This window comes from Myotis brandtii, unplaced genomic scaffold (genome assembly GCF_000412655.1).
Source record: "Myotis brandtii unplaced genomic scaffold, ASM41265v1 scaffold154, whole genome shotgun sequence".
In the NCBI taxonomy this organism is placed as follows: Eukaryota; Metazoa; Chordata; class Mammalia; order Chiroptera; family Vespertilionidae; genus Myotis; species Myotis brandtii.
This window is the reverse complement of record NW_005355584.1, coordinates 9,916,164-9,930,785: the sequence shown is the minus strand read 5'-3', so window position 1 is coordinate 9,930,785 and position 14,622 is coordinate 9,916,164. Positions and strand designations below refer to the sequence as shown.

General features: G+C 38.7%; 1 protein-coding gene across 2 annotated transcripts in view; it reads right to left on the bottom strand.

Moving 5' to 3' along the window:
* Positions 1–11,675, bottom strand: part of ESCO1 (establishment of sister chromatid cohesion N-acetyltransferase 1) — a 28,274-nt gene extending 16,599 nt beyond the window's left edge. For both annotated transcript variants that reach the window (XR_313302.2, XM_005861603.2), the window contains exons 1-3: positions 11,578–11,675; positions 6,638–6,734; positions 4,300–6,403 (exon numbers count right to left, since the gene is read on the bottom strand). Coding sequence is in view for 1 of the 2 variants with exons in the window: in XM_005861603.2 (XP_005861665.1) it covers positions 4,300–5,826 (1,527 nt within the window). In the remaining variant the exon portion in view is untranslated. The remainder of the gene's footprint in view (positions 1–4,299; positions 6,404–6,637; positions 6,735–11,577) is intronic.
* Positions 11,676–14,622: the final 2,947 nt, after the last annotated feature.

Here is a 14,622-nt window from a genome sequence, read left to right as displayed (position 1 = left end):
GTGCGGAGGGCACACTGCAAAGTATGCAGTAAACCAGATTTGGGGCCGACAGAGCCCCAGCAACAACATAACCCATGGCCGAAGGTGGAATCTCGCGCCACCCCACCCCACCCCCCGTGAGGAATCGGGCTCCCTCCTCTCTGGTTTTAGGGTGAGTCACCCAAGAACCACCGCTGCTAAGTCATTGCAGCTTGGCAGTTCCCGCATTGAGCGTCTGCCCCCTGGTGGTCAGTGCGCATCACAGCAAGCAATCAAACTCCCAGTCTCCCGGTCAAACTCCCGAGGGGACACTTTGCATATTAGCCTTTTATATATATAGACTAGAGGCCCAGTGCATGAAAATTCATGCACTGGAGGAGGGGATCCCTCAGCCCAGCCTTCCCCCTCTCACAGTCCAGGAGCACTCAGGGGCGGGAGGTGACCCGGCGATCAGGGGAAGGCAACGCCCCATCACACCTCTGCTACTGCCACTGCCGGCAGCACGAGCCTCAGCTGGCCCTGGTTACCTGCACCTCGGACCGGCCCTGGGAAGATGGGCAGCCACCATCTGAGGCTTGCCTGTGCCTCGGGCTGGCCCTGGGCAGCTGGGAGGCTGAGGGGACTGGGGGACTCTGGAGGCAGGCACGTGCACCTGCCGCCCCAGCGGAGCTGAGGGGACTGAGTGCCGCCATCTTGTGGCTGTGGGCACAGCCACCTTTGAGGGTGGGGCAGTCAATTAGCATATTCCCTCCTTATTGGCTGTGGGTGCTGCCATCTTTGCAACCACATGAGGGTCAATTAGCATATTCCCTCTTTATTAGATAGGATGACAGAATAAATAAAATATAATAATTTTACCAGTTTCTCTTCTTTTTTAAAGCTATCAGAAAAATTTAAAAGATATATGTGGTTATTATATTTCTACTGGATAGTGCTAATCTAGAACACCTTTCTCTCTGTATACACTCAACTCATTACTTAAATATTAACCTCTTCCACAAAGCCTTTTCAAGCTTTCCCATTCCCTTCCCCCAAATTTGGAATAGTTTTCCATCTACTTCATATCTACCTGTTCATGCCCTTATCACTTCCTATTTTGAATGTTTTTGGTTCATCTCCTATAATTCTTAAGAGCAAAGATCATCATTATATTTATCTCTGTATCCCTAAGAGCCCCTAAGTCAGAACCTTGTCAAAGCAGATACTCAATACCTTCCAAAAGAAAAAACTCCAATCTCTATCAACATTGGCTATCTCAGAGAAATGGAAATAAAAAGGAAAACAGTTAACTTTCTGAGCATGTGTATATCTATCTGTACTGAGATTGTTACAATGAATGTGCAACATTTTTTAACATGTTTTTGAAAAAGATGAACTTTTTTTCATTGAAAAGTCAGAAAAAATAAAAACAAGACCAATATTATCAATTAATCTTCATTAAAAGGAAGTTAGTTAAAGTTAATGGTTTTAAAAAAATTATAAAATAACTGAGCTTTACAATCCATATAGCACAAATAATTTAAATTCAGCCCAAAGAATTCACTGAAGGCCCATTAGATGAGATGCTTAAACTTATCAAATCATCATTTCAGTACAGCTGAGACTAACACTGCATAAAAGAGCAAATTACGGGCACCCATAGAAAAAGTTTTCAAATGATGTAAGATTTGTTTCACATTTTCATATACATGCAAACTGTTAGCATTTATGTAAACATTTAAAACACAAATAGTGCTGAGTATTCTTTATGGATATATATAAACATACACAGTAAAATCATAAAAAGAAAAATCTACACCAACTCTAAGAAGACAAGTGAAATGGAAAGAAGAGGAGGTATTTAACTCTATCTGTAATGCATTTTTCTTATTTTAAAAGACACAAATTCAATAAAACGTTAATTTTTGTCAAATTTAGGTGGTAGAAACTAATGTAATGTTAGTCTCTGTAATACTGAGAATGCTTGAAATATTCAAGAATTTTCAAATATAAATAAAACTTTTAAGCACATGTTTCATAGGACTGTTTCTCATGTTTCTCAAGACAGAGGGACTATATAAATCCAAAGCACATTTTAGTAAAAGCAATAACACTGTGGTCTAAGTGAGTATCTCTATTCTAGTACAGTTTAGTCCAAAAAAATGAATTATATTTCTTATTCTTCAATATATTCTCTTTAAACTGTCTCCTTTCAAGTTTTGACAGGTATTTCTGCATCAAGGAGTAGAAGACACTCTCCAGCAACCCTGGAGTACAAGCTATGTTTGCTGACAAAACACCCTGAATAGAAAGCCAACCCATCTCTACAAGCAGCCACACTTACTACTAATACTACCAACTCACTATTTACTTCTAATTACTATCATTATTTGAATAATTACCTTCTAATTGATGCTCTCATTTCCATTTGTACAGAAAATAAAATCTAAGAGTATCATATAGTGTCTGTTCTCTTTAAGTTCACTTTGATTTTTACTCCATGAGAATAAACAATGATCTATATTTTCATGGCTTCTGGTATAAAGCCCAGACTCCTCACTCACATATATTTGCTCCTAGACCAAAATGCCTATAAAGAAAGCTTTAAATCACTCCCAAAACTTTAGGATGACTTGACTTTTTTCTCCATTCATAATTTTTTTCCTCAAATCATCTTTTAATGCTCAGAGTATGTTGCTATAGAAAGAATGCTGGGTCCTGGCCAGGTGACTCAGCTGGCTGAGTGTCATCCCATGCGCCAAAAGGTTGCAGGGTCGTCCCATGCACCAAAAGGTTGCAGGTTCAATTCCTGGTCAGGGCACATACTTAGTTTGTAGGTTCCATCCCATCTAGGCAAATATGGGAAGCAACCAATAGATGTTTCTCTCCCATATTAATATTTCTCTTTCTCTCTCTCTTCCTCTCTCTAAAATCAAGAAACCTATCCTCAGGTGAGGATTAAAAAAACAAAAAGAATGCTGGGCTTGAGATTCAGGACATCTGGATTGTAATCCTATTTTTGCCACCAAACATGTGACCTAAATCACATTCTGCTATTGCTCAGTTTTCTCGTTATAAATTTAAATTATTGAGACAAATTAGCAGAGTTTTAAAATCTGTAGTATAGAACTCCATGGTTCTATATATATGAAATTTCTGCTCATTGATTTTACATATGGTATTTTACCTATGATTTAATTTGGAAAGAAATGGGCTTAGCTGCTTTTATAAAGTTTCAAAACTACCATCTTAGATAATTCATTGAAAGTTTCTTTTTATTACATTGTTTTTCATTTACTTTTCCATTTTAAAAGTTCTTAGCCACGCCCTAGCTGGTGTGGCTCAATTGGTTGGAGTGTCGTCCTATTCAACAGAAGGTCGCAGGTTTGATTCCTGGTCAGGGCATATATCCAGGTTGTCAGTTTCATTCCCGGTCGGGCACATGCAGGAGGCAACCAATAAATGTTTTATTCTCACATTGATGTCTCTCTCTCTCTCTCTCTCTCTCTCTCCCCTTCTCCCTTCATCTCTCTCTAAAATCAATTTTTTTAAAAGCATGTCCTTAAGTGAGGATTAAAATAAAAATTCTTAGCCACTATAATTTAAGACTAAAGACTGAAATATTTACATCTTTCAAACATGTTATTTGCCAATTGTTCAAAATGGCAAACCAAAGGAAACCCTACTGACATAAATTTTTAATTTTTAAATTTTATTTAAGTGGAGAAAATAGGCTGATTTGTGTCAGATGAAATTAATTTTAACAGCTTGGTCAGAATTTAGCCCAACTTTAAATTCTATAGTTTAGTCACTATGAAATATAGTTTCTGTGGTTACAATTAACAGGAAAAATGAAACATATCACTATGTTAAATGAAAAGGAAAAGCTAAAATTCAACTAGTTTATGCTTCAGATTAAAAAAAAAAAAAAAAAAAAATGAGCCCTAGCCAGTTTGGTTCAGTGGAGAGTGTTGGCCTTAGGACTGACGGGTCCCAAGTTTGATTCCAGACAAGGGCACATTCCGAGTTTGGGCTCGATCCCCAGTAGGGGGCATGTAGGAGGCAGCCAATCAATGATTCTCTCTTATCATTGATGTTTCTATCTCTCTCTCTTTCTCCCTTCCTCTCTGAAATCAATAAAAATATATTTAAAAAATAAAGAGTGAAAATGAGGAAATAATGAAACATTCATGTAAGTGTGAGACTCACCACAAGACTGGATTAATAAAACAAATGACTCTTCAGTCTTTTATGATTCCTAAGATAAAATATATTATAAACACTTATTTCTTATTAAAAAGTACTCAGACAATTCTACTGTACATAATAAAAATAGATTACCTTATCTGGTGTTGATTCAAAAGAATCTTTCATCTGGTTATCCAATGGTGAGTCAGGAGGTGGTTTTATCTGATTATCCAAATGACAATTTTCAGGAGCTTTTTTTGTGGCTTTATTCATTTCAACTGTAATATCACTACTTTTAACTTCTTCAAAATTAATTTCTTCCTGCTGGCAAGCTATATTTTTATCATGTGGTTTTGTCCCTAAAAATGTACTTTGAGTCACTGGATGAGGCATTTCTAATGCTGGTAGTGAAAAACTAGTTCGTACTAAGCCCAACTTAGGGGAAACTTGAGAGTCCAACTTATTTTGCTGCACAGAGTTAAATTTTGAGAGTTTAATTTTAGTCCAGTTGGAGTTCTTTTTAGTTGAGCTGTTTATTCCATTTAGTACACATTTCACAGGCTTTGTTTTTCTACTGGGGAAGAAACGATTACACTGAACATCCTGATTTGTTTCCTTCTGATGAAGTATTTGTCTTTCACTATCAGCCTTTTCCAATTTTATTTCTGCAGGCTTCTCCTCCTTTACCCTTTCCGTTTGTAAAGATTCCTTTTTTACCTCTACAGTATCTGACTCGATTTCACCAGCAATTTCTTCACAGAGCTGGAGAATGCTACCTCGTTTATTCTTTCCTGCTTGCTCATTATCTATACTTTGTTCAGGCACTGATGGCTGTGAACTTTTGGAGAGTTTTGCACTAGTATTTACTTGTGAATGAACTGACTTCTTCATCTCATTTTTTTTAGAGACCACTGTAGTAGCCATATTTGATCTTTTTATCTCAGAAGTTACAGGCACAGATTTTGTTTCCTCTTTTCTAATATTCTTCTGAAGACAGTTTTCAGATGCTTTTATGCACTGAGAACTACAAGCATAAGTTGACTGATGCTCTACTTTGCGTTTTTTTCCTTTTGGGGAATTCACTACTTCATTAATAACTGGATTTTCATCCTCTTTAGAATCAGATTTTATTTCCAGTACTTTTCTTTTCACATGTTTTTGACCTGTCTTAACTTTATTAGATTTATTCTGAGTATTGCTAGAGTACTCTCTTCTTGCTGGTGGCAAACTCTGTTTAACTGCCTGAACTTGACCCTGGATTTCTCTACTCCGCAGAGACCTTGTTGAAACCTCCGTAAGCTGCTGTAGTCTTTGTGATCTCCGGTTAGGCTGTTCATTTGATTTAGTGGTTTCATGCACTGATTTTTTCTGAGATTTCTTTTTTGTAGATTCTTGCTGAGAATGTCCCTTCAGAGTCACCATATTTTTATTAATGGACTTACTAGCTTTTTCATCATTGGATGCTGCCTTTGCTGACCTTGTACTCATACATGTCCCTAATTCAGGCTGATTTATTTTACTTTCACTAGAAGATTTAACCATTGATTTTATAGCTTGCTTTGGACCTGATCTCTTTGCTAGATTCTTTTCAGAACCTTGAATTTGTGCTTCTAAATTCTTTTCATCACATTTTTTAATAACATTGGAGGAATTTTCTTTTGATTTCTCCTGAATGGACATTGTTCCTGAATCAGGTCCTCCTTTATTGGGTGGCTTCTGAGAGAATTTTTGTATCCTGGTAGGTGCGAATGCTGAATGTCCAGTATTATTACTGAGGAGCAGATCTTAAAAAATGACTTTGATGCCGATACACATTTTCAACAAAAATACTAGTTTGCTTCAAATAAGGTTTCTGTCATCCCTAGAACATGATAAAAGCTGGCATAAAGGCTAAAAGACATCTGCTTTACTTTGAGCAAGGCAATAGAAATTTGAAGACAATTTAATTCTAATTTGATATTTTTAGAACTTTTTGTGAAAGATACTTAATTCAGGTTCAATCTGTTTTGTTAATTTTTCATTTAATATTGGATTTCAGGTCGGCCCTATTACTGGAGGAGTTATTTATCACTGACCTCTCTGTTTTGACAAAGTTTTTGAAAACTTTTTTCTTCTGGAGTCTAGCGATATTGCACTTTGATTCATTTGAAACATGTCTTCCCTTATTCGCTGAGTCTGTTGGTTTCAAGTTCTTATATAATCTCTTTCGTTTAATAAAATATTTTATTAACATAGACTTCCTTTTGTGCTGCCATTTCTGAAAAATTAAAAAATAATAAATTTTATACAATCCAAGAAATATGGCAATGCTAATACTATACAGAAATAATCTTTATTTACATAAAATCTAACTTCTCCTTTTGAATTATTTAGTCTGTATAATTAAGGCTAAGAGAATAAAGTATCCCAAGTACATTCTTATGAATAATCAATAATGTGCCTTACATAATATGCATAGATGATGAAAATTAATTTACTTGGGGTTACTTACACTTCTGTTCCCACAAGACAAAATTGATCTTTCAGCCACCATAACTCATGAAAATTTGACAAAATCATTCCTTATATATCAACACATTACATAGCACCTACAAGAAAAAGTATTTTTAAATGTTTAAAAGGTACAGAGAAAAAATGTAATCATTCATTCACCTCCCATCAAATATCACAATCCATAATTTTACCCTGTCCTAACATTAGTCTTCAGAGCTTACTTTATACACAGCATAATTTCAGTATTTCTAACATCAAGTAAACAATGTTACATGCATCTAACAGAATAGCATGTATCAATTCTATATTGCAGGACAAAAGTCTTAATACAAAAAAGAAATAGTTAAATGTGCATATGTGTTAAACTGGCAACGTGGGCCCAGCCAGCATGGCTCAGTGGTTGAACGTTAACCTATGAACCAGGAAATCACAGTTCAGTTCCCTGTAGGGGCATATGCCTAGGTTGCAGGCTCGATCCCCAGTGTGGGGCCTGCAGCGGAATCAGTGGTTCTCTCTCATCAATGATGGTTCTGTCTCTCTTTCTGTCCCTTCCTTTCTAAAATCAATAAAAATGTATTTTTTTTTTAAACTGGTAAAATAAAATACTATTGTGAGGAAAAGCAGTGCTGCATAAGTAACTCTATACATAGAAAAACAATGACAGTTAAAAAGGCATATTTAGTCCTGGCCAGTGTGGCTGAATTGGTTGGAGCTTCATCCCTGGCACCAAAGGGTCTCAGGTTCAATTCCTGGTCAGGGCACATACCCAGATTGTGGATTCAATCCCCAGTGGGGAAACGTACAGGAGGTAACCAATCAATGTTTCTCTCTCACATTGATGTTTCTCTTTCACTCCCTCCCTCCCTTCCTCTCTCTCTAAAATCAATTCACAAATGCCCTGACCGGTTTGGCTCAGTGGATAGAGCGTCCGCCTGCGGACTGAGGGGTCCCAGGTTCGATTCCGGTCAAGGGCATGTACCTTGGTTGCGGGCACATCCCCAGTAGGAGGTGTGCAGGAGGCAGCTGATCAATGTTTCTCTCCCATCGATGTTTCTAACTCTCTATCCCTCTCCCTTCCTCTCTGTAAGGAATCAATAAAATATACTAAAAAAATAAAAATAAAATAAAATCAATTCACAAAAATAAAATAGGTTACTTCTGAGATTTCTCCATATTTTAAGAAAAAGGCAAATTTAAACACACATTAACCTTTATTCTCATGTAAAACCTACTAAAAATACACTAGAATAAAACAAGACAAACTCATAAATCCGAAGGAAAAGAGAAAATAAGCAGCAGAACTACAGAAACCACAGAATCCCTCAGGATTCAGGACCTGGCAATACCAGACTCCATAGGAGATGGGGATAAAAATGGGACTAAAAAAAAAGTTAAAATGCCCTAACCGGTTTGGCTCAGTGGATAGAGTGTTGGCCTGAGGACTGAAGGGTCCCAGGTTTGATTCTGGTCAAGGGCATGTACCTTAGTTACGGGCACATCCCCAGTAGGGGGTGTGCAGGAGGCAGCTGATCTATGTTTCTCTCTCAACATTGTTGGTAACTCTTTATCCATCTCCCTTCCTCTCTGTAAAAAATCAATAAAATATATATATTTTTTTAAAAAGTTAAAATATTGCAAGACTGCCTTTCCAGTTACAGGCACCCAGAAGACTGCCCTACATCATTCCCTGAAGACAGGAGGTATAAATCTCTGGTCAGAGTAAAACAAAAGGCTTTTCATCTGGGGGCTCAATAGTCACAGATAAAGCAATAAGTAACAAAGTGACAACAAAGAAAATAAGTAGTTCATATACTGATTGGTAAAACCCACTCCCTTCAACCTCTTTGCCTACTCAGAGACTCCTAGAGGACAGCAGCCAAGCCTATGCCTTCTACAAAAAAAAAAAATAAAACTGAAAGATTATTTTCTAATGAATTTGACAAGTCTAGAGAAAAGACCTAAAAAAGTACCAATAAGGCCCACAGTCAGTAAGCATAGACACATACACACATACACACACACACCAGTCAAGATGTTGGCATAGGTAAGCACAATACTCAAATCCTCCCACAACCACATCAAGATTACAACAGAACAACCATCATTCAGAGCTGCCTGAAGTCTAGCTGAACAGAAGGCCTACAACTAAGGATATAAGGAAAAAGTCATGTTAACCCTGTCCAATAGTCTAGTACTTGGGGTTTTAGAAAACAGAGAAAAAGAATTAAAAACCATTAAGAATGCAAAAAATTTTCCTAAAACTAAAAGTTCAGAAGTAAATATATATAGTAGAGGCCCGATGCACGAAATTCATGCAAGAGTAGGCCTTCCTTCCCCCGGCTGCCAGCACTGGCTTCCCTCTAGTACCCAGGACCCGGGCTTCCCTCACAGCCCCAGCTTCGTCCGAAGGATGTCTGGAGGGACATCGTCTACTTAGCATATTATGCTTTTACTAGAGGCCCAGTGCATGAAAATTCATGCACTGGGGGGGGGGGGGTCCCCTCTGCCTGGCCTGTGCCCTCTCACAGTCCGGGCCCCCTCGGGGGATATCCACCTGCCAGCTTAGGCCCGCTCTCTAGGGGAGCGGGCCTAAGCTGGCAGTCAGACATCCCTCTGGCAGCCCGGGAGCCTCGGGGGATGTCTGACTGTGGCTTAGGCCCACTCCCCTGCTTCCACTTCTGCGGAAGGCATGGTGCCAGAACTGGGCCTGGACCTGCACCACTGCCTCTCCCACCGCCTCTGCCGAAGGGGAGGCACCAGGACCAGGCCCGCGCTGCTGCCTCTACAGAAAGGGGGGTGCCAGGACCACCATGGCTGGCCTGGTGGTGCAGGCTCACTGGCCCCATCCCCTGCCCACTGGTCATTCCAGCAGGTCATTCCGGAAGGTCGTTCTGCTGTCCAGTCTAATTAGCATATTAGCTCTTTATTATATAGGATTATTATAGATATGCCCTTATTGACTTTCACATGAATAAACTAGATAATTAAATAGAACTTTATATAGCACTCTTTTTTAATATATATTTTTATTGATTTCAGAGAGGGAGAAGGAGAAACATCAATGATGAGAGAGAATCATTGATCGGCTGCCTCCTGCACACCCCACACAGGGGATTAAGCCAGCTACCCGGGCATGTGCCCTTTACCGGAATTGAACCCAAGGCCCTTCAGTCCACAGACGCTCTATCCACTGAGCCAAACCGGCTAGAGCTATATACTAGTATAGCCACTCTTGATTCTCTACTCATGCCAATGAGTTGGCAATTGAAGTACTAAGGATATTTTCAAATATTTCTTTCTTAGTACCATCAACTTTTGGAGTATATAAACCAAAAAAGCAAGTATCATGATATATAGGGTGACACAAGAAGTTGCCCACTAAATTCAGCAAATAGTTTTTAACAGTGTTACAGAGATGATACAATCAAACAAGGAGAAGTAATACAAATTTAAAAGGCAGAAAATTATTATTTGCAGAAAATTTAAAACAGTAGAAAAACTATTAGGTATGTGAATTCAATATGGTGAATAAGTAAAAAGTAAACATCAAAATCAAAAGCTTTAAATAAATAATAATCAGCTGAGATATATAGAAAATAAAATATCACATATCAGTTTCAAAAATACATACATAAATCAAAAAAAGTAATGGGGTGTCCTTGACCAAAATTGAATCCGGGACCCTTCAAGTCCGCAGGCTGACGCTCTATTCCACTGAGCCCAACTGGGTTGCGGGCTCGATCCCCAATAGGGGGCATGCAGGAGGCAGCCAACCAATGATTCTCTCTCATCATTGATGTTTCTCTCTCTCTCTCCCTCTCCCTTCCTCTCTGAAATAAATAAAAATATGTATTTTTTAAAAAGTAATAGGGTGTAGACTTGTGCTTGCTGATATTGAAATACATTTAACAATTTAGCTCCCAACATATCAATAAGAGATTAATGGAAAAGAGACTCCAAAAACAGGCCCAAAATGCATAAGGAAATTTAGTACATATAAAGTTGGTATTAATTTCATATTAATGAAGGAACAATTATTCAACAATTGGTGTTAAGACAACCAGGTAACCATCTGGGTAATTTTGGTTTAAGAGTGAGGTAATGGCACTGGCTGGTGTGGCTCAGATGGTTGGGAGTGTCATCCAGTGCACCAGAGGTCCTGGGTTCAATCCCAGAAGGCAACTGATTGATGCATCTCATATCAATGCTTCTCTCTCTCTTTCTGTCTCCCTCCCTCCCTAAAATCAATTTTTTTTAAACTGTGAGGTGATGTCCAGGAAAAATGTAATCACTAAAAATTAAACCAGCCCTGCCCTAACCGGTTTGGCTCAGTGGATAGAGCGTCGGCCGGCGGACTGAAGGGTCCCAGGTTCGATTCCGGTCAAGGGCATGTACCTTGGTTGCGGGCACATCCCCAGTAGGAGGTGTGCAGGAGGCAGCTGATCGATGTTTCTCTCTCATCGATGTTTCTAACTCTATTCCCTCTCCCTTCTTCTCTGTAAAAAATCAATAAAATATATTTTTAAAAAATTAAACCATAAAAACAGTGCGCGAGATAATATTTATTTTCAGAGAGGGAAAGGCTTTCAAGTCTTGTCACAAAATTCAAAAGCCAAGTTAGAGAGTCAAAACTGGGGGGAAATATTGGCCAAAAACAGCAAAAATTAATACATACTATATTCACAGAAAAAAAAAAAAGACGAGAGATGGCTAATGTGATAACATAATAATATAAATGTAAAAGAACTATGGGACCAAGTGTCAGGAGAAAAAAGCTTACTTTTCACTATATATCCACTTAATGTTTTGTTATGTAAACATATAACCTTGTCAAAAAATTAAAATGTAAGTAAAATTTCTCTCTGAAAGAGAAAGTATATTTGATACACTAATAATCATCTTGGAAAGCACCAAGTTATAAAAGTATAAATCACTTACCTTACTGAAATGGAAATCACATGTCACTTTTTTCTTTAAGTTGACTGATGATGCTTCTAATGAATGATGCTTCTAATAACTTCCCGTTTGTTTGGAAATTAATCTTTAAAAAAAAAAAGTCTATAGCTAAAATAAAACGATCTATTAAAAAACATGAGAATACAAAAACAATATTTTCTATTAACTGATATATTAGAACAACTTAGACTAAGCAATACTAAGTAAACAATGGCCTAATGACAATTTTCATGATTATATGCAAAACATCACACAGCTGCAATATGGGCACCATCTCATTTTACACTGTTTAATAGACATGGGTTTTCTTCAAAAATAATCACCTTCCTGAAAGAAATTTATTTCCCTTCCCAACTGATGCTAAGCTTGGCCACATGCCTTACTTTGGCCCCATGGTGGGCAAAGTATATTTCCCTGCCTCCATGCCTTGGTCATCTGATCTGCTTTGGACAATAGAATGTTAGCAGAAATTATGCAAACAAAGGTTTGAAATATCTTTGTGCTACTGAGCTTGCCTTCTTCTACCTCTGCCATCACTATGACAAGAGTTTCACCAGGTAGACACTGCCCTTTCAACCTAGGCCCCAGAATAAACACAAAAGAATAGAACTGAGCCAAATCCCAAATAAGGTGACAAGCCCAACCTACAATGAGAAGCAAAGCACACCCAAATTACTATCTTAATTTTCTTTATTACTTTAGCACTAAAAATCCTAATTTTTAAATTGATGAATTACATGACTGTACTTCTTTTCCTCTCAATTTCTAAATATTTAGAAATATTTTATTTAGAAACACTTGGCAGTTGGCACCTACCTTAGAAAAGAGGTAAATTAATACACAAATCTACAGTAATTGTCAATCACCTGTTCAGGTATGCTAAGGACAATTTTACTTTAATTTGCCAAACATGCTAAATCATCACTAATCCAGCATTATACAACTTAATAACCACCTTAGTATTAAATAAAACCTTGCAATCAAAAACAAAAATGCATTCTCTAACCTGTTAACAAACTAAGGTGCCCCCCCCCCCCAACCCATAGCGAGCTTATTACTATAATCCTAATGAAATCATATTGGGGCCCAAAAAAACCCACAATATTCAAACTTTACATAAAATAATCATTTCGGAAAACCCATAACATTTTCATTTTACAATAGAAAGATATTTAAAAGACACATGTTAGAAAGAATTTAAGAGTATATCCAATTTCCCATAGTGCTTTATAATAAAATGTACTCAAATTTTAATCATGCCCAGCTGGTGTGGCTCAGTGGTTGAGCATGAACCTATGAACCAAGAGGTTGTGGTTTGATTCCGTCAGGACACATGCCTGGGATTGCAGGCTCCATCCCCAGTTCGGGGCATACAGGAGGAAGCTGATCAATGATTCTCTCTCATTTATGATTCTCTCTTTCTCACTTCCTCTCTGAAATGAATAAAAATATATATTTTTAAAAATTCACCTCTTTATACAATACGCTTTTTTCCTGTAATAAATTACCAAGCTGAAAAGGGCCATCCAGGAAAGGAGTTAATGGCATTTATTTAGTAGGGTCCTTTTTCAATTCTTCTGGAAGCATAGTTTATGTATTTAAACTAGAGGCCCGGTGCATGAAATTCGTGCATGGGGGGGTGTCCCTCAGCCCAGCCTGCACCCTCTCCAATCCGGGACCCCTCAAGGGATAACTGGCAGTCGGCCATCCCTCTCGCAATCCGGGACCGCTGGCTCCTAACCGCTCACCTGCCTGCCTGCCTGCCTGCTGCCCTTAATTGCTCCTCTGCCTGCCTGCCTGATGCCCTAACTGCTCTCCCCTGCCAGCCTGATCCCCCTAACTGCCTCCACCTCAGCCCCACCACCTGGCTATGTCCAGAAGGACATTGGGAAGAAGTCTGGTCTAATTAGCATATTACCCTTTTATTAGTATAGAAGGTGCCTAGCAGAAAATCTTGTATGGGGCTGGTGTTAAAAAATTATTGTTCACTACATAATTATAATGCTGATCAATGAGGAATGACAGCATATTTTCCTCAGCCAGGAATGATTAAAGTGGACAGAAGCTCATAAGCCGGGGCAAGTTTTGTCCTAAAAAGGGTATTTCCAAAGCACACACCTGACCTAAGGAATAAATACAGTACTGCATTCTGCCTAAAAGGAGTGTTTGTTAGTTTTCTTATTTCCTCACATGCTTTAAAGTTGAATTTGCAGCTTCCAAATTAAGCATTTTTAAAGCACTTTTCATCCTATTCCTGTAACTAATTCCATGGTGAGAATGTTCAAGTTTCTCGAATTAAAAAAAGTTCTATTGGTGTTGCAACCCTTTGTAAAACAGAAACCGAGGACCAAATCAGAAGAAAGGGTGAATTACAGCAAAGAAGTTCACTGCAACCAGGATGTTTTAAACTGACCAGTGTTTCATCCCGTTTTTTTAAAAATTAACTTAGATGGGGAAAACAAGACCCACATTTTACCATTCCACTAAGTAGCATTCTTTTACTGGTTTCAGCAAAAGGCAGTTATTTACTGAAATATGACTTGATCACATGTAAATACTGTGTGCTGCAATGACTTCCTGCTGAAAGTGCCCCATTTCAGTTACCTGAGCGCCACAGAAAACAAGTACATACTTCTCAAATCTCAACGATTTAACTCCTTCCCCTCCCCCGCGGCGCCCCCCCTCTCCCGGAACACACTGTGAGCGCCGGGTTTTCAGAACTCCGCGTTTAGGGGTGGGGGGTGACGAGGAGGCTGGGAGTCTGGAGTGGGAGAGTTCCCTAATCTTTGGACTTGCTATCCCATTCTGCCCGAGTAAAACAAACCCTCGCTGTCAAATCATTTTATGATTGATAAAAATCGAGCACCCAACTCCCTTCTTGTCGCATCTATCCCTATCAATCTCATCACGGGCCCCACTGCCCCTATACCCAGGGAGGTCTAACCTGTGCCCAGACCTCATCTCCGAACCGAACTACCCTCCGACCGTGGCCCGGGGCCCCCGCCCCCTCCCAGGCTAAAGACGGTG